This window comes from Lingula anatina, chromosome 2 (genome assembly GCF_051362555.1).
Source record: "Lingula anatina isolate TDL-2025a chromosome 2, LinAna3.0, whole genome shotgun sequence".
NCBI classification, from domain to species: domain Eukaryota; kingdom Metazoa; phylum Brachiopoda; class Lingulata; order Lingulida; family Lingulidae; genus Lingula; species Lingula anatina.
The window spans coordinates 25,492,446-25,514,995 of NC_141768.1; the positions used below are offsets into that span (position 1 = coordinate 25,492,446).

The 22,550-nt window shown below is 36.0% G+C and overlaps 1 protein-coding gene across 2 annotated transcripts; it reads right to left on the bottom strand.

The window, feature by feature from the left end:
* Window positions 1-419: 419 nt before the first annotated feature.
* LOC106181185 (coiled-coil domain-containing protein 33-like) lies at window positions 420-22,293 on the bottom strand. Of its 2 annotated transcripts, none has more exons than XM_087003872.1 (22): window positions 22,165-22,293; window positions 20,610-20,703; window positions 19,888-20,161; window positions 19,065-19,555; window positions 18,659-18,828; window positions 18,361-18,494; window positions 17,978-18,087; window positions 17,517-17,621; window positions 17,063-17,154; window positions 16,293-16,413; window positions 15,906-16,038; window positions 15,308-15,441; window positions 14,728-14,799; window positions 14,186-14,473; window positions 6,849-6,985; window positions 6,375-6,625; window positions 5,934-6,022; window positions 5,377-5,563; window positions 4,394-4,479; window positions 3,719-3,823; window positions 2,834-2,953; window positions 420-1,297 (listed from the first exon to the last, which is right to left on the bottom strand). In XM_087003872.1, exons 3-22 carry the CDS (start codon window positions 20,159-20,161, stop codon window positions 1,178-1,180), a joined length of 3,219 nt encoding a protein of 1,072 aa, XP_086859998.1. In that variant the 5' UTR covers window positions 20,610-20,703; window positions 22,165-22,293; the 3' UTR covers window positions 420-1,177. The 2 variants fall into 2 exon arrangements, with proteins under 2 accessions (XP_086859998.1, XP_013420943.2); XM_013565489.2 differs by having other exon boundaries at window positions 22,042-22,279.
* Window positions 22,294-22,550: the final 257 nt, after the last annotated feature.

A 22,550-nucleotide genomic window follows, 5' to 3' on the forward strand; every position in this document is an offset into this window, starting at 1 on the left:
CTGATGCCATGGATACTAAGGGAGAGCGGGTGCACCGTCTGAACTCTCAGGTGCAGACGATCACAGCGTGTCGTCTGCGTCTAGTTTAAGTGCCAATTACGATACGTGTATTCCAAAATGCTAACGTTTTCAGCATAATATTTGTATCTTTTTATTGATGTGACAGTAATTTGAGCACAAGCATGATCATTTTCTTTGTGTCTGTACATTTGGCAGCTTTGCTTTTTTTCAGATCGAAATGTTTTTAACCATATTTCTTGCAATTCAATTAGTTTTTACTTCATAAGTCAACCAATACGTCACCTTCCTTTGTTTTAATGAACTACAACGCATAGTACTCAAAGTTTAAATTATTTTCCACCAAATAAATGCGATAGGCATACATTCACAATTTACAAAAAGGAACAAGAAGCAAAACGTTCAAAAATAAGAAAAATTAAACTTTTATTATGGGAGTTGACAAACCTACATAGCATAGAGTATGCTTCACAATTTCTACAAATAAGTGTTAAACATAATAATCACAGATAAAAGACGTTTCAATGTCTATTGCACCGACAAATTAAAGAAAAAAACCTTTGTTGATAAGCTTTCATTATGTAAGTAACTAAGTACCCTGTGCTGATAAAATTCATAAAAACAGTTCACACACATAGCTAGCCATAATATTGACAATTTTTTTTTACTTATTTTGGGGGGTTCTCACTAATATAGGCCCTTCCTCCATTAGCCCATTATCTAGGTTTATATGTCATATATTTATACTGAAATCATAATGTTTAAGTATACTAAGGTATCAAAAATATTTTTAAGAAACGAAAGAAACAGTTACATCAGACGCATGTATTTGGCATCAAACAAAGTGTACTGGAAATCATTTTTCTGAGCTGCATTTCCAGGTTTTCCACATATATGCAGTACACCTTTATCGCTTTTCCAACATTTTTGTATACATAACGGCAATATTCAAGATGTGCTCATACTACAGCCAGCTTGCGTGTTGCAGTACAAAAGTGTCGCTTCCTGCTGTGCACCTTGTCTAAGTCACAGCGAGTCCGGATGATTAACATCACACTTTGATAGCTTTTATGTCCACACCTGGACTGAGTTAAAAGAGTTACCACACCTGAACAGCATGATAAATGCCATCTTTAGACTATCCCGCCTCTCTTGCCTGTCATTTATAATGAAGAGGCTCTAGCTTAGGCGAACCTGGGTACCTGGAACGTCCAGGGCCCTTGGAGAATCTCCGAGAGGGGCCATCCTTTTCTGGGTAATCGTAGGCCTGATCAGGGTACTGGAAGAGGAATTCAAGAAAAAATGGTCATCAGTCTTGGGATTCAGCACGTGTACACTTTAAAACATATTACATGCCATATGAAAACAGCAAAAATACCAACTTTCTTTGTTTTACAACAATTCAGCAATTTGTTGCCCAGGGATCTGAACTGATAGCCTTTGTGTAATCATGAACTCCACAAAGTTGATTTATTACCTGCTTTTCTACAAAACATAATGTAACTAAGTGCAATATACAATATATTGTAGTGCATGCTACAGCCTTTTTTTTGTACTGACCTACTTTAACTGCAACTAAACTGTCTTTGGCAAACTTGCAAATACCAGGCAGGCCAATAAACTAGGTTGACATGCACATTTAATATCGTGGACCCAGTATATACTGGTACTATATAAATGTGAATGACATGTGAGGTAATATTGTATAGTGAGGCTGAATGTTAACACAAATATGAGTCTCTATATACATGGATCTACTGCTTGTTGTCTTTCCAAAACATAATAGCACCTGCAAAACACTTAGAATCAATACTAATGCATAGAATGCGTGTTAATGTGTAGAAGTGGCAATAATTAAGGCTTCAGTATCCTTCATAATTGACCTTTTTTTGCCTACATTGTAAACAAGCTGGTCTGACCACTCCTGTTCAGATACATGACCAACTACAGCCACACTCACTAGCTGTGTGTTATAATGGACTGTTCACATGAAAAATCTATTTTCTAAAAATCTATTTGCGGTATTTTGTGATCACGGTCTGTGCCCTGAATACCCCGCGGTGTAATAACTGGCAGCGGCGAGAATTAATTACAGCTTTGTAACTAAGTAACTGGCTCGCGCTGCCCGTAATTACGCCGTGGAGAGAGAGAGAGAGAGAGAGAGAGAGACTTCATGATACCACAAATAGATTTTTAGAAAATAGATTTTTCATGTTAACGGTCCCTAAGTTCATGCAGTACAAGCAGTCACCAGGATGAAGGCTCCAAGCTTAAGATCACAGATACAAGCCAGCACAAACAGGATTATGCCAGTCTAACAGTAATTTACTACATGGACTTCATTCGATGACACATAATGAATCATTAATGTGTTGTACAAATGATGAAGGCAACATGCTTACCAAAATCGTTGCCAAAGCAAAATAATATTTTTATAAAACTACACTGGGATCTGGGGGCCTTCCTGTGATGGCACATTGCATTAGATGTCCATTTAGTTACTAGAGTAGTTTACATAGGACTTGGAATTTTTTTTTTTTTTAATTTTTCTTTTCTTTTCCCTATTTATTTATATATATATTTATTTTTTTTTTTGAGGGGGGTCTTTTTTTCTTTTCAAGAGTGTATAAGACAGCCTTAGTAAATCTGATTACTACTCCCCCACCCCATAACAAAATTTCCACCCTTAATTTATTACAATGAAGCCACCTACTCCTCCTCTCTCTCTCTCTCTCTCTCTCTCTCTCTCTCTCTCTCTCTCTCTCTCTCTCTCTCTCTCTCTCTCCACCAGGTGTATATAATCAGGGAACCTAACCTTCAGAGGGAAATCATGTAGCACCATCTGTGAGCTTCGCCCAAAACCATGTTCGGCCTCGTTCAGCTTTATCATCAGTTCAGCACGTTCCTTCCCCCACTGTCTGGAGTTCTCTGCCAACTAGAAGATAACGAAAAGAGGAAGTATCTTAGACAACATGGCACTTGCATTTGCCTGCACTCACAAACAGCAGGACAACACTCCACACGAACTAAGGCCACATGTAACTCCAGAACATCAAAATTTTTACTCAGTTTCCCATTGTCTTAAATGAAAATTGTGAATGCCTTTGTGAATTAGTCATGATTATCAGACATCATGAATAAAACTACTATTTATACACTTTTACCATTTTTAACTCTGCCGAAATCTGCATTTGAAGTAAAACCCATTAAGGTATACTTTCAACGAAATCATCTGTATCTTTATTATTACTATTAGAGAGCCATAGTGCAGTTTTAAACACTATGTTTTATTTGGTTCCATTACAGAAATCATAGGGGTGTTAAAAATAGGTGTAGTCACATGCTAGCACCATACTAAGCACTGTGCTAAATGGGGCGAAACAGCATTTTAATTGCCTGGCTGGAGCCATGTTGATTTACTGGACGCCTCTGCCTCCTAACATTAGCATTATTTATTGCAAAAAAATAGCCAGGGTTCAGTCTTGCCAGGGAATATTGACAGAAGAGATATATTATGTGAAAAGCTGAACTGAATTGTAACATGTAGTGCTTCTTTCCATTTTTATTAATTTTTTTCATTTATTTCACTTCAATTTTTACATCAAGAATTGCATTAAAAATCACCAAAACATGTAAATATAACAGACAAAGAGTTGACAAGGCAGTAAGACAAAAGAGAAAGCCAGACTTGGGACCATACCTGTTTTTCCAAAGACATAATCCTGCCCTCTGCCTTATCCAGGGCCTGGTACAGCTCAAGCTTCTCTACATCATTTTCTGGCTCCTTGCCAGGATTTGGTCTATCCTAAAATTGACAAAGTCCAATGCAAAACAAATAAACAAAACAAACAAACAACATCCAAACTTTCTAGTAGGAATCAAAGATCAGACCTGTAGCCAGGATTTTCCAAAGGGGAAGATGTTTTTTTTTTTCTGAAAAAAAAAGTGGAGTTTTTTTACCCCATCAGTTGACCCACCTTGAGAAATGACATAAACTTTGATCAAATTTTTATTCAGGATGGGCCTTTTCCATGCACTGAGGCTTGAAGGAAAGTCCTGATGGGTATTCAAAACATGCACTTACACAAACATGCACATACATCTTAACAGTAACTTTAAGCATAAAGTTTATTTAGAGATTTTGTACTGTTGTGTTGAATTATATGCTTTTTGTTATGCTTGAGGATTGCCAAAACAGCATACAGTTTTTCTATTTTAAGAAATCACATTTGTAACATGCAAAGTAAAGATTAACAAATTGCTTTACGGAGAGACTATTTTCCTTATTTGTTGTATGAAGTCTGATGCAGATTCTAGTACATACATTACAAGTACATGCATCAAACATCTTCATTACTTTTTAATGTTTTCTTACCTTCAGATCTTCAATTTCTATCCTAAGTCGTCTATTTTCGGCTAACAAAATTTCATTGGCCTCCGTAGCTGTGCTGCTGTCCATGCCTAGAAGGCAACATGTAGTGATAAAACTCACTCTCCCAGCAAAACAATAACAACAACAATGAAAATATCAAAATAAATAAATAAATAAATAGGATAAAAATATAGTCTATTTATATATGACAAAAGGTTATAATCTTAAGAAATGATGGTGTTCATTGTGTTAGTTGTGACAGGAGTAATGTGGTGTGCAGGCAGAACTAACACTTTATGACTTAAGTTTTTAGGCCAAGATTGCTGAGACTGAAAAAAATTAGGCTGCACTAACTACTCCACAGATCAAATATGGCTGACCCATTTGAATGCGTGTTGCCTAATCCCCACTGGGAATCTATTCGTTGTCTATTAGGGGATGATTCATCAAGTTTATATGGGGGTCGCCATATGTGATGTGCAGACTAGTTAGTTCGCTGTTGTGAATACAGCCTAAGATGGTTGACAAAGTACAGTTGACTGTGTAACATTGGTCAAAGTTTGCTTTAATGACCTGCAGTATATATAACTGTATACCTAATAACTGCATTTAAAAACCAGCAAATAGATAACTGGAATTTGATCTTAGTTCTGTCTGTCTCTCCTTCTGCCTATGTGACTCATTGCGTGTGTGTGTGCATACAGTATGCCCTTGTGCATGTGTGTGTGGAGAGAGAGAGAGAGAGAGAGAGAGAGAGAGAGAGAGAGAGAGAGAGAGAGAGAGAGAGAGAGAGAGAGAGAGAGAGAGAGAGAGAGAGAGAGAGAGAGAGAGAGAGAGAGAGAGACTGATTGACTTCACGATAATTTGTTTAAAATATTATAAGAAGCATATACCTTTAATATAATGCACATACATAAACACATGCCTGTCCACCCACTCACCTACACATGCACACATATAATGACACATTTGCCCCATTTGAATACCTTTTGACTTTCCTTTACTCTGTTTGTCCAGTAATTTCTCCATCCTCTCAATGACTTTCTCCTGTTGTCGGCAGGCATCTTCAAGTTTTTTTACCTTCTGAGCTTTAGTCTGAAGTTTCTGAATGGCTTCCTGCTGAGAGCTGTGGGCTTGGTTCATTTTGATGTACTCTTTTTCCTTGTCATTTTTCTTGAAAATTAAAAAAATAATTATTATAATAATAATTCAATTAATTAATAATATTATAAAAGAGATGTGTTACCTACAAACAGTAACTCCATTGGTTATTTATATGGAGCATTATTCCCAGATATGAGAGGTACGAGTACCCTTAGCAAAATATTAGCCCTGCCAAAAACTTCTTGATAATTTGCTACAAATTTTCAAAGGATTTTTATGTTCTTGCGATTTGCTGCAAAACGTTCATTTTGCTATGGGGAAATGCATGCATACATACATACATACATACCCCAGGAGGGAGAATTTCTGATACACATATGATACACTTGTACATGGATGGCTTTTAGCCAAGTTCTGCATTACTGACACCTGATCCTACCTTGATAAGATCATTTTGTAACTTTTGTACTTTCTCCTTGTAATTTTTCAACTCTGCTGTCTGACTTGCCAGTTTCTGTTTTAGTGACACTGAAACAGAAAAGTGAACATCTAAGCCTCTAAGTAGAAGAGAAAATTAAGTTTCCACATATTCTACATTAAATTTCAAAATTATGCCCCTTATTAAAAGACCACACATTTTATGACGGTTGATGCTTTTTTTTTGCAAATTAACATTTTGGAACCATCAACCTAAAGAACTATACTGATTAGCAATGAGATCTAGTATATTAAAAAAATGCAATATTTATGTCTGCATTTGTAAATTTTGGAAAAAAATCATAAATGCTTTTTCCGTGCCAGCAAGTCCCAGTGTAAACATTTTCAAGCACAGTTTTTTCTACTGAAAAGTTCTGTATCGACATTAAATCACTCAACTCACTGTATCTTGTGCAGATTTCAGCTTTTGAGATTCCGTCCAGTTCAGCTGAGTCCAGCATGAGTTTAGTGGCATCATTATAGTTGCTCAGACGTCTACGCAAGTCACTGTTCTGATCCTCCAGGTCCTTAATCTGTTTTCTCAGAGTGAGAATGTCATCGCCCATCTTGTGAATGGCTGCCCGGTAATTTTCTAGCTCTTTCATTTGATGGTCCAGCAGAGCCATGGATGTTTTCTCCAAGTCATCACTTTGCCTATACAGTAGTCAAATATCACATATTTGGCTTCAGCCATTTTCAGTTGCATTTTACAAGTTTGAAATATTCCAAAGTACATTTCTATCTAAATTCTGAAAGACCTCTGTTACAAATTGCAAATTTACATAAAAAGAATAATAACAAAAAATAATTATAAATATTATTACACACTTAAGATATAATTATTCAACTTCTAACAAATTCTAAAATAAAAGGCCACCTTTCTTTATTTCCCTCTGGTTTCTTGGACTTCCCAGCCTTGGCATCTTTATCATCAGCGTCAGTGAAAATATACTGGTACTCTGGAAGCACGGCCGTCATTGCATTGTAATCAGGAAATTCTCCATCTTGGAGAGGCTGAAATGGAGGAATGAAACCATTTTCCAGTAACTGTTATACTGTTTTTTTGTTTTCTTTTTTAATGTGTAATTCAAAGGTCAAAGCATTCACTTTGACTGCTATGATCTTATTTATCATCCATGTGGTTTGAATTCCAGTTTACAAAAGTCATGCTACATGCATGTGTATACATGCTGTCATCAATTCCCTTACAGCATACAACTTAAAGACCCAGATTTCTTCAAATATAGCTTTCACGCTTCTTTCATTCCTCATCTCCATCAGGAACTAAGTTGGATATTAAAGTGCATTCTCATATTCACTGTCTGATAAGTAATAACAGACCATTTTGAACAAAACCGCTGATATGGAAGAAAAAAAAAACAATTTACATTCTTTTGTTTCCAAGTTACAAAATCCTGACAACATGGAGATTTACAGTCAAGATACCACATTCCAACACAGACAGAATATAAAACAGAACTGAAAGCTCTGAAGTTTACAATCCATTCTGCTAATATGCATTTAGACATCCACATGTATGCTACATGTTAAATCTTGACAGTAACATGATACATGATCACGGACAACAATTAAAACAGCCATGCATGATGAATTGAGCTGTCCAATACTACAATCTGAATGTGGGTCGAGTCGGCTGTCGAGTTCTCTAGAGGATTTCCGCCCTGGCGATTGAACAGATGTATTTCATCACATTTATATTATTGCAGAGCTGCAAGCAGTACATACAGATCATAACTAGAGGATCAGAGAGGCGATACCGCCTCCGAATATTGTACCACCAGCTGGAGCAAGCGCATTCGTATAGACCCCCACATACACAAAATAAGAGACACAGCCACCAGTCTTATGCTTGACAAGCTATAAAAATGCAATCAACAAGAATTTTCAAAATACGCAAAAAATATATAACTTTAAATGGTACAATCAAAATTAAGTTCATCGTAAGGTAGGTCAAAGGTCAATTTCAAGGTCACAGTAAATTGCCAGTATATGACTTCCTATTCAACTTCAATAGTAACTATGGACCTATCTCTGCCAGGTTTGGAGTTAAAAGAGAAAGAAATAAGCAGAGTTCAGTTCATGATTATAAGTAGGTCAAAGGTCAATTTCAAGGTCACACTTAGATTGCCAGTATATGACTTCCTATTCAACTTCAATAGTAACTATGGACCTATCTCGCTAGTTTTGGAAATAAAAGGGAACCAAAATTTGCAAAGTTCAATTCATGATAAAAAGTAGGTCAAAGGTCAATTTCAAGGTCACATTTAGATTGCCAGTATATGACTTCCTATTCAAGTTCAAAAGTAACTATGGACCTATCTCTGCCAGTTTTGGAGATAAAAGGGAACCAAAATTTGCAAAGTTCAACTCATGGTGAAAAGTAGGTCAAAGGTCAATTTCAAAGTCACATTTAGATTGTCAGTATATGACTTCCTATTCAACTTCAATAGTAACTATGGACCTATCTCTGCCAGTTTTGGAGATATAAGGGACTAAATGTTATAATTTTGAAGTTACCATAATGTGCCATAAATTTCCTACAGAAAAAATTAATTAAAATAAAGAAAAGGTCATTTTGGTCAAAATTCTTGAAATGGGAGGTGCTCTGAAGTTCCAGATGTTCTAATTTGATGAAATAATGTCATTTTTGACCACAAGTTGTCTGCTTTGCCAAGCCTTATTCCGGAGTTCAAAATTTATTATCCATTACTGTACTGCACATTTTGCTTTAACCACCAATATGTACTTTTTGATACAGCGTAACTTTGGAGATAAAAGGGAAGCAAAATTTGCAAAGTTCAGTTCATGGTGAAAAGTAGGCCAAAGGTCAATTTTAGAGTCACATTTAGATTGCCAGTATATGACTTCCTATTCAACTTCAATAGTAACTATGGACCTATCTCTGTCAGTTTTGGAGATAAAAGGGAAGCAAAATTTGCAAAGTTCAGTTCATGGTGAAAAGTAGGTCAAAGGTCAATTTCAAGGTCACAGTAAGGTTGCCAGTATATGACTTCATATTCAAGTTCAATAGAAAGTATGGACCTATCTCTGCCAGTTTTGGAGATAAAAGGGAGGCAAAATTTGCAAAGTTCAGTTCATGGTGAAAAGTAGTTCAAAGGTCAATTTCAAGGTCACAGTAAGATTGCCAGTACATGACTTCCTATTCAACTTCAATAGTAACTATGGACTTATCTCTGCCAGTTTTGGAGATATAAGGGACTAAATGTTATAATTTTGGAGTTACCATAATGTGCCATAAATTTCCTACGGAAAGAATTAATTAAAATAAAGAAAAGGTCATTTTGGTAAAAATTCTTGAAATGGGAGGTGCTCTGAAGTTCCAGATGTTCAAATTTGATGAAATAATGTCATTTTCAACCACAAGTTGCCTGCTTTGCCAAGCCTTATGTTTTATTTTTCCGGAGTTCAAAATTTATTATCCATTACCGTACAGCACATTTTGCTTTAACCACCAAAATGTACTTTTTGATACAGCGTAACTTTGGAGATAAAAGGGAAGCAAAATTTGCAAAGTTCAGTTCATGATGAAAAGTAGGTCAAAGGTCAATTTCAAGGTCACAGAAAGATTGCCAGTATATGACTTCCTATTCAAGTTCAATAGTAACTATGGACCTATCTCTGCCAGTTTTGGAGAAAAAAGGGAACCAAAATTTGCAAAGTTCAATTCATGATAAAAAGTAGATCAAAGGTCAATTTCAAGGTCACATTTAGATTGCCAGTATATGACTTCCTATTCAACTTCAATAGAAACTATGGACCTATCTCTGCCAGGTTTGGAGTTAAAAGAGAAAGAAATTAGCAGAGTTCAGTTCATGGTGAAAAGTAGGTCAAAGGTCAATTTTAAGGTCACATTTAGATTGCCAGTATATGACTTCCTATTCAACTTCAATAGTGACTATGGACCTATCTCTGCTAGTTTTGGAGATAAAAGGGAAGCAAAATTTCCAAAGTTCAGTTCATGGTGAAAAGTAGGTCAAAGGTCAATTTCAAGGTCACATTTAGATTGCCAGTATATGACTTCATATTCAAGTTCAATAGTAACTATGGACCTATCTCTGCCAGTTTTGGAGATAAAAGGGAGGCAAAATTTGCAAAGTTCAGTTCATGGTGAAAAGTAGGTCAAAGGTCAATTTTAAGGTCACATTTAGATTGCCAGTATATGACTTCCTATTCAACTTCAATAGTAACTATGGACCTATCTCTGCCAGTTTTGGAGATAAAAGGGTAGCAAAATTTGCAAAGTTCAATTTATGGTGAAAAGTAGGTCAAAGGTCAATTTCAAGGTCACAGTAAGATTGCCAGTATATGACTTCCTATTCAACTTCAATAGTAACTATGGACCTATCTCTGCCAGTTTTGGAGATATAAGGGACTAAATGTTATAATTTCGGAGTTACCTTAATGTGCCCTAAATTTCCTACAGAAAAAATTAATTAAAATAAAGAAAAGGTCATTTTGGTCAAAATTCTTGAAATGGGAGGTGCTCTGAAGTTCCAGAAGTTCAAATTTGATGAAATAATGTCATTTTTGACCACAAGTTGTCTGCTTTGCCAAGCCTTATGTTTTATTTTCCCAGAGTTCAAAATTTATTATCCATTACCGTACTGCACATTTTGCTTTCACCACCAATATGTACTTTTTGATACAGCGTAACTCGAAAACCGTATGGAATACAAAAAAACGGAGACCACTTCCAGTGTTGGGCTTTACATGCTCTACAAAATGCAAAAAAGAATGGGTCTCTAGCATTAACGGTTCCCGAATTAGAGACAGTTTTCAGTTTCGGTATCTTATGGCCGCTACACCCTTGAAAATGCACCGATTGACCCCAAATTCACACAGATGAAAGATGACCTGAAGGGTAACACTTTCCAATAATATTATTGGTTAAGTCTGTGTGGTGTCTGAATAACAGCGCAAATAATTTTTTTTTCGTAAAAAAATTCATTTTTTTGAAAATTTTTGCCCGTTTAACCTTGAAATAAAGGTCAAAGGTCAAATCCAAGGGCATATTTGAAATCTACACATATGACTTTTGGAAAGCCGTCTGTAGAAATTTTTCCCATAATTCCTTCCGTAGGGTAGATAATTAGCATTTAATTTTGCCATTTTTGGACAAGGGTGCATTGCAATGAGTGCCACACCTAGACCCCAATACCGACAAAGCCCAAATTTTATGTGGAACGAGTTGAGATTATAGGTGACCTAAATCCAAGAGATGGGTATGGGGGCCCTTACCATCTAGGAGGAGAAGCGGTAACGGTAACATGGCGGCGGAGCCGGCGGAGCCGCAGGAGCCGGCGGAACGGACCGGACGGGACTAAAACCATGTGTACCGCCAGCGCTAACGCTGGTGGTACAATTACAGTTACCTGCCATAAAAGATTCTGATTAACGAACCCCCCCATGAGAGTTGGGAAGCCGCCTGGGATTGAAACATTCTTGTTATAAGTTAATTGTATATCTTGTTATCAGTGTGATAAAATGTGGTGAGGGCAATACAGCATAACTTTAATTACCACTGATAATTTTTTCAATTATGACTGGATAAAAATGTCACAGTGTATACTGGGTTACTATAGGAAAATTACCATGTGCATAGCAAGGTAAAATCGATCTACATTCTTTTTTATCTGATGAGTACTTTAAAGCTCAATCAAAAGCATTTTCTTTCGTACAACTTTAGAGGGAATTACACAGAAGCATAACAAACATTTTCAATTAAATATTCATTACCATAAAATTCTCTTTGACCCAAATTACATGTCTGCTAACAGCATAATTTCTGCACAAACACTCAAGTTTACTTCAACCAATAAAATATTGCTGAGCGACTAAAAGTACTAAATATCTTTGAAACGGGGAAATTTATTGATTGCGATGTGAAGAAATTTACTCTCACCGTCTCTGTAAACACTCAAGCAGTGGGTCAGTGAATAATCACAAAGACTTTCCATTTACTGAGGAAGAGATCTGCATGGGTTTAACACAACTGACAGTGTAAAACAAATATTTGTGAAAAAATATGATTGATGATTATGCTGAGATAACTACGTGTACAGTACTCCAGACCAGTAATTAAATTAAGGATGAAACCCTGATATATGTCTGTTTCTCCACTCTTATGTGGGTCTAATTCTGACATTTCTTTTGAGCACACACACACACACACACACACACACACACACACACACACACACACACAAATTGCTTACCTTTCTTTTAAATACCAGGCATTGTATTAGTAGATAAAAACTGATTAAGTAAACAACATCTGATTACATAACAGTATTTAACACTACTGAAACATGTGGTAGTATTCATCACAGACTGTGATGTCTACATGTAATAGCTAGTATGTATGGACAAGAACAAGGATATATACAGTGCAGGCCCGTAGCCAGCAATTTCAAAAGGGGGGTTCGTTTTCTGAAAAAGTGGACCTTTTTCCATAAAAACTTCATGTACCTAGATCAAATTTTACCCAGAGTGGACCTTTTTCCAGCAAAAGGGGCAGTTCTTTCGAACCCCCCGAACCCCCCCTGGCTACCGGCCTGCAGTGTATGTATAGTGCATGCATGTGTAGTTAAAAATGCATCTGTACTCTTCAAAACCAGTCACACCTACATGTACAAACTGTACATTGTAATACACTATACATGTATCATGTAACAAAACTCAAATACTAGTAAACATAGAAATAAATAAATGGCTAGAAATACTTAAACAGCTGCACATAACTAGGACCTTATATCCAACACTAGGCTACAGTATAGTTGCATGAAACCCTACCAAATGACAGCCCCTAAATAGTACAGTCTATACAAATAAAGGAATTACCTGTGAAGTATATGGCCTATAGTACATAGTCGCCATGGTGGTCTTGTCTGATCAGCCAAAAACCATACACATCAACACTTGTCAAACTTTTCTAGAGCAGGCCACTAATTCTTTAAAGGAGACCGCCATTTTGAGCAAATTACATCCCAGAGCACTTTGCCCTCCTTACAGTGAAATCTGAGTAACCCCAAATAAATTTTAAAGGTCAAGCTATTCTGCACTGAATAAAGCAGGGCTCCGTCATTTGTGTGTAATGTTTGGGTAGGCTTTAGTGTACCTGACGACTATCAGCTAGAGCGGCAAGGCTGAGTAAACAAATACAGTTATCACCGTGAGAGGTGCAAAACTCTGGCTTTGATTGGCCCTTCCGTTACTCACACCTGGTTTGATTGGTCAAAACTTTGGCATAGGGGGAAATGCAAACTCCTGGAAGATATTGGGTTTATTTCAACTTAAATCCTGCTCCATATGAAAAGATATGCAAAATATCATGTTTTAGTTACCATGCACAGCATCAAACAAAATACACAGAGTAAGTTTGTGCAAACACCATTAGCACTGGCAACAGAAGAAGAGTTTGTAACTAACTATACCAAGGTGAAGTGAAATATCAAAGAAAAATTATCATTTCCTTATCTCTATCACCTGGGCAAAACGAATGCAGACCACAAACATGATTTCTATGAATAGACCACAGCAAAACTGCAAACTCCTTAAGGCCTGACTCAGTCTTTCCAGCTAACTTACCATGAAGAAAACCTTCATTACTCATGTGATACCATGTACATGTATGATGGTCAGTGGTGCGTATGATTATTTATTAATTCATGTTTATTTCTTAAAAGTACTTCTGACTGTTGTGGAAAATAAAAATAAAGAATATGAAAAACTATACCTGTATTAGAAAAACCAGAAATACACAAATGGGAAATATTTTTTGTCATCATAATTATTCAGAAACAAAATAATATTTGTTTAAACATTTAAAATACATTGAAGTGGAAAAAGACATTAAAACAAAAATCAGGTATAAGGAAAGATTTTTCATCACAAATATTCAGGAATAAAAGGACCTTTAATCTATAAATCTTTCAAAAATATTAAAAAGGATTACACCACTCACAGACAGTGGCTTTTTTCTTCTTTTAAACCTTTCAAAAATATTAAAAGGAAGAAAGGATTACACTACTTACAGACAGTGGCTTTTTTCTTCCTTTAAACCTTACAAAAATATTAAAAGGAAGAAAGGATTACACCACTTACAGACAGTGGCTTTTTTCTTCCTTTAAACCTCTAAAAATATTAAAAGGAAGAAAGGATTACACCACTCACAGACAGTGGCTTTTTTTTCTTCCTTTGGAGTGTGAGGGTTGGTTCTGGAACTGGCTCCATCTCTGAGTCACTGTCATCTTCTTGTTCTTGCCCCACTGTTGTTGGCCTGTCTTGTATACTGGGCTCCTCCTGGTGGAAATACTCCCCCAAAGTGTCATTTACATCATGATCCACTGTCAAAATCTCTGCTTTTGGTTCATGGACTGTTTCAGTGTCTGAATGGGAATGAGTTAAGTCCAACATTGGGAGGATGTCTGGGTTTGTTGCTGATACCAAGGAATCCGGTCTCTGAAGGAAAAAAAATCATTTTCCATTCTGGTGCATATCATGGAGAGAATTTTCCCCATACTTTTAATATTCACCTGTAAATAAAATTAAATGATGATGAAATTATTTTTTCTACCTTTTAAAGGTGTTATATTGTTGTGGCGCATGTACAGTAATTTCAATGAAATACTTTCTGAATAGTAAAAATGGACATTTTAATCATTTAAATAACAACACAGATTACAAAGAATGGACCAGGCAAATAACCTATGTACCTCGTTGGTGATCAATCTCAGCAGAAGATTTATTGCAGGCATTTTTCCATCAAAAGTGTTCAATGTTGAACCCTTAAACAATAAACAATGAGATATGACTTCAAATATCTTGGATTAGATTTTTTATGAATTTCAACATTTTTAACCATTTTCTGAAAGAGTTGTCACTCATGTATGCTATAAAGTGTTTATTTTCTACAATCTCAAAATTATCTTTTTTGCAATGGAAGCATAAAAAAAACACTGAAAAGGCAAAGGAAATGGCGAGACTCAACTCAATAAAATCATGCTCAAGCTGGAATAATGATAACCACACCAGATAACCATTAAATTACTCCATTAAGCCCCCTTTACACTGGACAGCATCCTTTTTGTGTCCTGAAGTACAGCCCCGTTTGAGAGTAAAAAAACAATAACTTTACATGCCCACAACAGGCTGATAATTGAGAATTCATTTTGTAACCAAAGCGATGCTTGTGCCTTCTTTCTACGACCACAGCGATGCCAGTTTCATGGTTGCACAAAGGACGCAGAAAGGATCCGTACCCTCCAGTGTAAAGGGTTTTTTTTACACACATACCTGTATAACCAGTCCCTCCACCCTGAGCCCCATCCCAGCCCTCTCAGTTGACAGCTGCTTGTAGACATGCTGGTCCAGCAGCAACGTGGCAAACCCCACTGGACTACGCACCCTCCATGTCACCTCATTCAGTGCTGGAACAGACCACAAACACCCTGAGTGTCAGAGGTCAATGGAAACCCTACTCTACAGGCTGATCATAGAGGCGAGTTTCCGGAGAATCCTCTTAAACACAGGGTGTGCTTGGTGTATGGGCAGATTTATGTATGTCTATAGCCAAAATACAATTCTGATATATGGTAATGGTTAATGTATTTTTTATACCATTATGATCTCTACCACAAACATGGTTGGTTCCAAAATTAAATTGAATTCATCTAAATTAAAAATAAGTTTGGCCAAATAAATGTATACTATATTTTTTTCATTTTCTGTGACCAAATTAAAATTTGTTTAAAATTTGGCTAAATATAATTACAGTATGCCAAGCCCTACATGTAATAGTCAAAACAAATTTCAAACAAACCATTAGTCTGACAATTTTCTGTTGCAATAATAAAAAGTATCAAATTAAATATAAAGATTAATGACAATTTACCCATGGAAGCAAAGTAAAACTCAATTACTAGCGCAGCACCAGGAGTGAAGAGAGTGGCATTGTCCCGGACATTGTTGAACAGAAATGGATGATTCCATACGGGCTTTTCTTGGGGATAGCCGGGAAGTGACACCTAGCAGAGAAAGTCATTAAGAGTTTATATGATAAGTAATAAAAAATTGTAAGGGAAAAATGAATATACTTTTTATAATTCTATACAAAAAATATAACTGAAAATATTTAACTGAAAAAATTCTTTATTTCAAAAATATTCAACAATCCATTATGGTATCTGCATAGCAGAAAAATTATTTTTTCAAATTAATTGTACACTGTATCAAATGGAATGAAATCGATGAGAATTTTTTATCTTTGGCAGCTCCTCACCTGTGGGTACCCCTGTGACTGGTGTGGAGCAATAGAAAACGAAGAAGGGTGAGGTGAAGGAAATGACACTGTACTAAGAGTGATCCCTGCTGTCCTGGGGAAACTGGACAAACTGGACTGTCTGAAATGGTCAAAGTTTCAACTACAGAGTAAAGCTGGGAAATATGTGAAAATAAAAGTTCTGACACCTGTCACAAAAAAAAAACATTCCCATTGCTTCATTTCAACCTAAACAGGTATATTCTTAGACTAGTAAAAATAATAACTTTCGTAAAAATAATCTGATCATGCTGATTTTTGAAAGGTACTTATGCCTAAAATGATGGACAAATTTTGTAATAATAAATTCTGAAATGAGTTACATCTTCAATGTTTAAATCATAGGTGGTATATAGTCAAATTTTATAAATAAAAATATGAACTATGGTAAGAAGGAAAGCATCAACCATTTTGTAATGTTGTAAATGTTTTAGTTGCTGCATGTTAGTGGGAGTGAAAGCATCATAACACAACACCTAATGTTAAATAAAAATCCTTTCACTTGGTTACTGTGTGTAATTAGTTAAGCTAAGATAAAATGATGATACACTTAACAAGACAGAGATCCAATAAGCAGAATGATGCTTAAAATGGGCATGCTGCTTCCTCCTTGATTGCTGGTAAATGTTTATAAGCACAAAAGATCCATCCAAGACACATCTTTTGGTGAAAGACAATTTAAAAGGAAAAACAACATCAAACAATAAGGCATAATGCTACTGTCCACCTACTTGTAATGATGATAGTCAGGCACCACCCTAGCAACAGCTATCACAGAACCTCTGGAGTTTACAAAGGGCTGGTGGACTGATCTCAGAAGTACCTGAAAAATGTTGTTTGTAGTTTGGGGTTTTTAAAAAGGAATGAGGGGTGGGGGGTGGGGATCAAAATTTTGGCACACATCATGCAGCAGTCTGATTCAAACCTATAGTCAACTAGGTTTTGTTTGGTTTTGTCCTCAATTAATTAAAACATACCAAATCATCGCAAAATATCACTTTTCTTTATTTGTTTTACCTCACTAGTCATTTCATTGTTTTTTTTTTCTTTTACGTTAAAGTCCATAATTTAAAGTTCATTTAAATTAACACCCATAGACTAAACTTCAACTTTCAAAACTTTTAAAAATAAAAGCATAAATAAAATGCAATCAAAGTGAAAGTGAAAGTAAAAAGCCACACCCACCTCCAAGGCACAATAGTTAGGTGAAGACATATCCCTTGGGAGAGTGCTGGATTTCCTCATCAAGGACACAAATAATCTGGAACCACTGGGAATATCTCTGCAGGGCTTCCGATTTTGAAAACAAGTTTCACTTTATAACTCAAACTATATACAGTGAGTACATATATAAAAAGTGCATTTCAGTTATAAAATGGATAATTTTACATAGCACATTTAAACTGGTTCATCGACAAAACTTGGATAGGAAAACTGTGTTCGTATGGAAAATGTTCATTCTAATATGATATGGTATTATATAATACTTGATAATTTATGTTAATTCTATAATATGTTTGGTTCTTGTTGTTTTGATTAATTAAAAACATTTCCCAAAAGCATTAAAAAATAGAAATAATGCAAAGAAAAAGGGGCGATAATAATCCAATCATCATTATGAGCAGATCTTATAAAAGTTTTCTCACCATGACCATTTCTAAGTGATACGGATGGAAAGGCTGCAGATAGAAGATTGGCAGACGACAGGAAACAAGGGTCTGCTTTGATGGATTATCTGCCACTGTCACAATCAGGACTTAATGAAACAAAATAGCAAATATTTTTACCACTGACAAACATAATGAAAAGAAGGAATGCTGAGATACCATCTTAACTCATTAAATTTTTTAATATCTTCCATGCTAAAAAATTTTGTCAATACTTAAGAAAAAAATTCCCCTTTTTTGTCTCAAACTTTATGTTGTCTGCCTCTCAATCTAATCCTCCCTTTCATTTTTTTTTTTTTTTTTGTTCATAGTTCATAAATTTTTCAGTTGTCCACTTCACAGTAACTCTTCACACATCTCACCCTCTTTTTTGCTAACTGCAGCATCATACTCCACCGTGACAGCCTCCTCCCAGGATGGGGAGTGGGTGGGAGGTATACTGGGGTGGGTCACGCCCTGGGCTTTTCTTCCGTGCTCTTGGTCACTTTGAGTTTTACTGATAGCAATAAATAGAGTAAATAAATATAAATATTGTATCAATGGGTGAAAATGTTCATTATAAATGCAGCAATGAAATCATACAAACTGTGTTACTTTTTCTGATTTTTTTCATTTGCATATTTGTTTATTCAAGATTGATCATAAATTTTGATAGCTCACACTGTCACATATGGAGATGGAATTCTGCCATCTTTGTTTGAGGGCAAACTGTTGGCACCATGTATAATCAAAAGAATCTGTTCTTTTCCAGGTTTAGCAACATGGTTCCACAAACTTTGACCTCCTTGTCTTGTCTCTAGTCTGCCATCCTTTAAAGGGGACTCCACGACCTTTCAAATTAACGAAGCAAAGTACCTGTGATTTTTTAAACTTTCAAAATGTATTTATGATTAAAACATTCACACAAGACAATAAAATATTGAATTAACTTTGAAATTCATATTATTATGTTCATAAGTCATAGTCATGATTGTAAAATGGACTAGAAACAGTGTAAATAAATAAATAAATACTTTTAAAAAAATAATTTTTGTACAATGAAAGTTTCACATTCTATATCAATAACCTCAGCATTCAAAGGTTTCCCAAGTCCTGTAGGTGGGGGAGAGGGGAAAACCACCCAGTCATTGTCCCCAGGGGTGGTGAGGCTATCAGCAGTATCTTCCTTAAAGTACAACATCCTGCCTGCCTCTTGTCTTGCTGGAGACATTTTGCTGGTGTCCGGCTGTCCACCCATCACCTTGTGTGGTCTTGGGGAGCCAACAGGACCACCTACAGGGGAAGAATCCCCTCTGAGAGTGGCAGTGCATTTCAGTCTTCCACAGTGAACTGGAATTTTCTCAGTGCTGAGTGTCTTCACAAGATTCAATATATCTGTAATGGAGTATATCTCCCCTCTGAGAGGACCACTTTTGGCACGACCATCTGACCAAAGCTCTGGCCTTGGGTAGATGACCAGTTTGGCATCCCCAACCTTCTTCCCCTGGTCATCATTTCTGTCAGGGCAATGAAAAGCATCCACCAACAGAAACACTTCACTTCTAGAGGTACAGAAACCTGGAATATTGAAACGGCAATTATGTTCATTAACTAACACATAACTTAATTGAAATAAAAACCCTTGCTAAACAAAGCTCAGTAATGTTGATCTAACCAGTGTCATAAACTAGACTAGAGTATTCTTACTTAATTTTAAATCAAAGGACGGAGAGATCATTTGTAAATATGTGACAATTTCAGATTAATATAGCTGAGTTATATTGAGTACTTCACATATGCATTAGTAGTACATAAGAGCTATTTGAACACACTTTAATCAGTTTTTTTTCTTTACTTTTCTTTTAACAATAAAAGTGGTACCAAAAGTAATTTCAGGTTTTTCTTTGTACCTTTTGGGAACATAAAAGTGTAATTTCTGTTGGTAAATTCGTAGAGCTGATTCAGGCCAGACTGCGATATTACATCAGTGAAGGCTTCGTTACTCCGTAGTATGTCCGCCTTCCCATTTTTCCTGAGTTGGACTTGACTCAGCTCAGCATCAGCTGTGCTTTGTAGAGTTAACTTCAGGTAAAATCTCCCAGTGTTGTTGAACTGGACATGGTTGATATCAAACTCAAACTCAAGTTCTTCTTCTGACTGCTGTCTTTTTGTTTTTGAACTCATCTTAAAAAGAGACAAATCTGACAATTATTTATCAAAATCATATGTCTGGAACAGCTTTAATTGCGTCTATTTCTAATGTGTAGTTAACATTTAAGTTACATATGAATAGAAGGCAGACTCCCCATTACACATATATATCAATTCACCTTACTACCAGTATCTCTCACAACTACAATATAATTTTTGGAGAAATGTGAAACAATACCCTTTACATATTTAAGTTATGCTACTTGGAACTATATGGTGGCATTTGGTTGGGTTTATGGCAAAGATATGACATGTATACTTACTTCAATTGCATCTTTAACTGTGGCTACAGATATATCACGTTTTATTAAGAGCTCAATAAATTATTATTATTATTATCATCATAAATGTGAGAGTCAAGCATAATTATTCAATGCACAGCCAATCAACATGGGACCAATTTTAATGCAAGTTGTCTTACCTTGAGTGCAGCAGAAAACGCATTCAAATCTCTCCTCTGGTCAAGTGTCAAAATCTAATCAATGGCGTCAAGTCAGACACACGCTAAGCCTTATCTGAAAAGGAGCAAAAAATTTAGTACAGAAATTTTCTACCCTGTTATCAGAATGTCAAAGTTTTGTTGTGGAACACTTTATTAACCTTCTTATCATTCAGCACTAAGCAGTGTTCTTAACAAATGACTTAAATGCAATTACCATGAACAAACAAATGCATCAGTATTAATTGACCATTTGGAAACTGAATATACCTGGCTTACAATATCCCTACTAAATTTGCCTATGCTACATTTACCCCTGCTACTCGTTATAACTACAAAACATCACAATCCAGCTTGACATCCCCTATGAATGGGGGGGAAACTACACTGTACATGTACACAGCTCTAAATCTTTGTTTAACTTCAGTATCATTGTTTCAGTTTTAACTCTATATTTTCTGGGGCCATGAAGGCATATTTTTCATTTTGCCAAATCACTTAGGTATGGCTTTAAGATTTTGTTAAGGGGGGGGGATGCTAGAGAGGCACAAGAAAATTTGTGGATAAGGTAATGTTAAAACACAAATGATTAGTGTTAAATATTTGTCCTATCCATTTACCTGTATCTGCTAATAATCTTTGTTAAAGAGCCTATAACACTGCATAAATATTTTCCCCCTTTTGTCTCTAGCTACCCCCCCCCCCCTGCAAAATCTTGGGTCCATCCATTTAAACATAAATTATAAAATAGTTGGTCTGGAAATTTTGCAATATGTAGTTCAAAAAAATATGTTTGGTTTTATCTTGTTTACCTTTATTTAATTTTGCTTAACTGCCGTTTTGGTCATTTTGGGGCGAGGTGGCATGCCCACCCACCCCCTCTTTAGACAAGCACATTTATACTTTGTCATTTTTTTAAAAAATTCATCCAAACTGGATTTTCCACAAGATAAAAAAGTAGGTAACACGCCTTCAATACGAGATCATTCAACCTTGAAGAGAGCCTGCCACTGTTTCAGTGCTTGTGCCTGGCTGACTAACGTGAAATCTATGAAGGTCAGCATTCGCTTTGATAGATTCACAGCAGTAACAGTACAAATGCAGTCGTCCCTGACGGAGTGTAACGACATGTACCGGTACAAATGGCAATTCTAACAATGTAAAGTCATCTGGAAATGTTAAAAACCAATATTGTAGTTTTATACCATGTCTCTCTAAGCACATGTTCTAATGTTCGACCATCGATATCGAGACAGAGGAATTAAGATAGCAATGGCGCCGATATTTATCAATATTTAACGTTATTTATCTATAAATGTACTTATGTACTACGCACTGCTGATGGTTTGCCCCTGTAGTTAACCGAATGGTGCTTAAGCCTTTCTTCTGGGACTGTAAAGTCACGAATACTTACTTCAAGCCGGAACAAAACTCACTACCTGCAGTTGAGCCGACATGCACAGCAACAGTAAAAGACATTTAGAGTCAGAACTGTCGACTTTCACCCACTAAACCTGTCACTTTGCTCAGCAGATACCTGTACTGGATGTGGTGAAATCTGGTGAAATCCTTAGCAGCTAGATGTATTTCATCTCAGGCATCTAAGCTTTATCCTTTCCACGTGGATTCTGCTTTTTCGAACCACTATGCAGTTGTGATGGTCACAACCACGTAATGCCATTGTGACGAGTTGTTTATGATCTGTCGCATCTATCGCAATGATTTTTTTTAAATCAAAATTCTTTTTCCGAATGTGTTGAAGCATAGTTGACAAGACCCGTACAAGTCCTTTATTTTACGACCTGCGTTTATAGGCCTACATATTTAGCACTTTTTTTATGCTTTTGTTTGAGTCGGTATTAACAAAATACTGTTTCCCACGGACATGTAGACCTATGTTGCTCGTAAACAAAAAATACAACA